Consider the following 4,622-nt stretch of genomic DNA (forward strand, 5'->3'; position numbering starts at 1 on the left):
ATGTAGGTGTTCTGAAGAAATTACACGGAGTTGAACATTTGGGTTTTGGGAGAAGTTGATAGAAGTGTTCTCTATACTTTTGAAAGATAGGACTGCGAGTTAAAAACGAACAACATTCAATCAAAGAGGCCAAACCAAAAAAACCTTAGAAGAATTACTAGAGCATCTTGTCTCTTCTTTGGATTTTAAAAACTCCAGTGAGTCGACTTTTGCCTAATATAGGCTTCAGGATACACCCAAGTATCTTCCTTCAACAGCTTCACCAAAAAGCTCTCCACATCTTTAAACATCACTATTAGAGTGACTCTGACCCTACAAACTGAAGAATCTAGGTATTCTAGCGAAGCATTATCCAGGTAGCTTCTTGTTTCAGCAAGTTGATTCTGCAAGCTATTCTTCAAGAGACAATTACTCCCCAAAAGATCTGTTTACTGAAGCAGCTCTAGAAGATCCTGCGGTTCCCAGATTTGAGCTCCTATTACTTCAATTACGTGGTTTTCAAACATCATTAAGAGACCTTGGATGAGGAAAAAATGAGCAAAATGATCTTCGCCCCTCTCTAATGAATAAGATGTGTAACTTCTACAAAAAGCTCAATATGCACTTTGCCCTCCAAGGTTATCATTTGGACAATGTCTTCTTCGAAACACAGCTCTGAAAATACTACCTTCCTTTCGGATAAATTTTTCCATACAATACTCTCAATTCTCATGGAGCAGTTATTTTCGCTTTCAGGTTTGGACCTCATGATCAACGAAGGTGGTCACAATTTGAGCGCAGGTCAACGACAATTGGTGTGCCTCGCCAGAGCACTCATTCAACAGAACAAAATCATCATAATGGACGAGGCAACCGCCAACGTGGATCCCTATACAGATGCTCTAATCCAGAAAACTATAAGAACGAGATTTGAAGAGTGCACTTTATTGACCGTAGCACACAGGCTGCAGACTGTTATGGACTCAGACAAGATGTTGGTTATAAGGAGAGGAAAAGTTGAAGAGTACGATCATCCCTTCGTTTTATTGAAAAATTCAGAGGGATTTCTGTATCGTCTACTCAAGGCTACAGGTGAAAACACTTTCAGGAGTTTGGAACAGATTGCTAGAAATGTAAGAGTGGCAATCTCTTGACATTTGGCCCTTCTGTCATTATAGGGAGAAATTGTTTTCAATGTTGAAATAGGAATAGGTTTTGCTTTCTCTGTTTTTTTTTATTTTCCTGATTTTTTTCATATGAACGTAATATGGTATCTTTAAATAATTAGGAAAGCTCTAAAGCAGAGTCAGTAGCTTTTGAGGGGTCGTTTATTCATTCGCCAATTGCGATCTTCGGGGCCCCATAAACCAATATACTATTATGTGGTCTCCAAGGGTGCAATTGACGCGTGAATGAACGAATGCCCAAAATTATATTAGCAAAATTAATATCTTTCTTCTTTTGTACTATATGAGATTTCAATTCGAAAAAAATTGATAATTCTAGAGATTATAATTGAAATAAATATTGTTTTCAGCATTACGAAGAGAAATATGGCGCAAAATATATAAGAGTAAAACCTTTCGAACCTTTCGTTTAGAAGACTAAGATTATTGTTTCAATAATCGATTGCAGCGTTCAGATCTAAGATTCACTTCTTGTTTTCGTTAATTGTGTTGAAGTAGAATAAAACTGAAATGAAAATTGTTTTCTTCCACGTTATTAATAATTAAAATATTCGTACTTTTACCTGAAATTAATAAATGAATGAATAAAGTAATTGTCTACTTTAATGGGCTTTGTTTCATTCGCGAATCCAATCAAGAAAATGTCTGCTTCTTTTAAATAAACATTGAACAATATTTTAACAGATTGTCTGGAATCACTTCCATCCGGTACTTAATCAACAACAAAATAGTGAATCTGCAAAGATCCAGAACGAAAATATCAGTTCTACTTCAGTTTATACATTTCATTTTTTTTCCCAATATTTTCATTATCAAATATTTCATACTATGTAATGAAAAATGCATTTGTGTCTGATGATACATATGAAGTACAGATAAATTTCGAACATTTAATCAAAATATTAATTATCAAGTATTCATATCATGATATCCTTGCACTTACCTAAATTGAATGAAATATTTCACAATACTCAAATATTTGAGTGTAAACAAATCTAATCCAATTCAAAGTAATCAAGGGCATCACACTAGATATTTTTATTTACTGACATATTTCCCGATTTTGTTTCTGATGGATTCAAAGAAAAATGTTTTAGTAAAAAAAAGAAATTCGAATGTTTCAAGAGCAAAGTTATACAAAAATTGGAGACAGACATAATAAATTCTGAATTGCATCCGTGTTTGATCAGTGTCATTTGTCAATGCTCCAAACTCTTTGAAATAGTTAGTAGACCTGTTATTATCAGTTGAAAATAATTGAATTATAAATAGGCTTTGAATTGAATATGGTGAAAAACAATTTCTTGCACCACATTTCATTATGAAGCCAAATTATTCATTCAATTCGGATTAACTGATAACAATTACTAAGCTGTCTGGAAAATTATTATTTTCCGGGGATTTTTCGTTGTTAAGGTACTTTTTGGGATTCGACTGATTTCTGAAATAATGGACTGGTGGAATCATTGGTCCGTACTTCTTCAAAAACGATGATGGCCTGAACGTTACAATCAATGGTGATCGGTATAGAGCCATGATTACTAACTTTTTCATTCCTGATTTGAACAACCATGATGTCCAGGAGCTGTGGTTCCAACAAGACGGCGCAACATGTCACACAGCTCGTGCCACAATCGATTTATTGAAAGACACGTTTGGTGACCGCCTAATTTCACGTTTTGGACCTGTGAATTGGCCTCCAAGATCTTGTGATTTAACACCGTTAGACTACTTTCTGTGGGGCTATGTAAAGTCATTGGTCTATGCGGATAAGTCACAAACCCTTGACCATTTGGAAGACAACATTCGCCGTGTTATTGCCGATATACGGCCACAAATATTGGAAAAAGTCATCGAAAATTGGACGTCCAGATTGGACTACATCCGAGCCAGCCGTGGCGGTCATATGCCAGAAATCATATATAAAATGTATAAATGTAATGCCACAAGATTATCTTGCGGATAAATAAAATTCATGTCAATCGAATAATCCATTGTTGTTTTATTGCAATTTAAAGTTCTATAGCTCTAAAAAAACACCCTTTACATAGAAAAAAGTTTTTCTTCCATTACATAATCCAATTGCTTCACCATGCTTTAAATTATTTTCTCCAAATATATACAATAATGATTTATGCCGACTAAAAATGGACCAAGTTCAATATAGCCACACCAATTGGAATTCTAAATATAAATTTTTATGTAGATTACGTTCGATAAAAACTGATGCTATGTGAAATTCTTGGGGCTATGTGAACTTTACAATGGGTTCTTCCTAGTCTTACCTTACACTACCAAACGCAGAAGTAAAAATTCCAATATTTTCAGAAAAAATCGAAAATTAAACATAAAGGATTACTGCCATCTACGGACAAAGGTTTCAAATAGATGTATGGATGGGTATGCTCGAGTAAACACAGTAGGATTCTATCATTGATTCGAAAAATCCGACGTTGCCGCTCTCACTTATTTTTCTTATTAATTCATTATTTTGCATCCTACAAATTTCTTATAGTTTTTTCCGTAAAATATACTCATTGAAAAGCAATTATATCTTCAAACTTACTTTCGAGGTTGTTGACAATGTAGCAGCAGAAAAGTCTATGCTGGATTGAAACTAAAACCTATCCTCACTATTATACCATAAGTTTTTGGTTATAATTCTCTCTTTTTATGGTTTTATCTTTCAAACTTATAAACTTCCCAATCTTCCGTCTAGTTTTGCTTTGAAAATTGCGTGATCGAATTTTGAAGTGTCCTACGTATCTATTCTGAAAAAATTTTATATCAAATCTGAGCAATAGTTTTTGAGGAAAATATAGGAAATAATTACCTCTCCAGATATTTAGTATTAGTAGCTGGATATATAAATAGATATTTTTGTTCCTTTTTCTGTATCTGAATTGTACAAATTGTTCTTTTTTTTCAGTTTAAGGATTCAAATACACAATTTTGTAAATATTTAATAATTTATGTGTGTTATTTATCATTCTCTTGAAATTATATAAATCTCATTTATTTCTATGAATGGGATTTTGGAAACTGGAGTAAGCTGGGGAATTAACGTCGTATTTTTCTATTTGGGTATACATTAGCTAAATGTGAAAATGACATAATAAGTTGTGAACAAAGTTAATATTCTCATCTAGGAAATTAAGTCCCTTCAAATAACAAATGTAGTTATTAAACATTTTGTTCGGTCTTTTTGCACGCTTTTTCAAGAGTAGCGTGTGCTACAACTTCTTGTATGCTACCGGCTCCTTCAACAGTGATAACGGTATTATTTCTGCTCGTTATCTGTTTGTCCATCTGTTCCATCCGAATCAGCCCACATATACTCGGTATTTTTTAAACAACGGCAACACGGGCTTTCAACAGCTATCACATTAACGGAATACAACAAATATCAGTCCCATACTGTGACATCATGAATGAACCAAGCTTGTGAAATATGAC

General features: G+C 33.8%; 1 protein-coding gene across 1 annotated transcript; it reads left to right on the top strand.

The window, feature by feature from the left end:
• Nucleotides 1-609: 609 nt before the first annotated feature.
• Nucleotides 610-1,747, top strand: LOC123679110 (ATP-binding cassette sub-family C member 4-like). Its single transcript, XM_045616490.1, has 2 exons — nt 610-1,112; nt 1,517-1,747. The coding sequence occupies exons 1-2, from the start codon at nt 633-635 to the stop codon at nt 1,577-1,579; spliced, it is 543 nt and encodes a 180-aa protein (XP_045472446.1). The 5' UTR covers nt 610-632; the 3' UTR covers nt 1,580-1,747.
• Nucleotides 1,748-4,622: the final 2,875 nt, after the last annotated feature.

This window comes from Harmonia axyridis, chromosome 4 (genome assembly GCF_914767665.1).
Source record: "Harmonia axyridis chromosome 4, icHarAxyr1.1, whole genome shotgun sequence".
NCBI lineage: Eukaryota > Metazoa > Arthropoda > Insecta > Coleoptera > Coccinellidae > Harmonia > Harmonia axyridis.

Excerpts from the sequence above, each read along its gene's own strand:
- LOC123679110 (XM_045616490.1), top strand. The coding sequence starts at position 633 with ATGTCTTCTTCGAAACACAGCTCTGAAAATACTACCTTCCTTTCGGAT. Across the intron at positions 1,113-1,516 it reads TGGAACAGATTGCTAGAAAT|CATTACGAAGAGAAATATGG; the intron begins GTAAGAGTGGCA and ends TATTGTTTTCAG.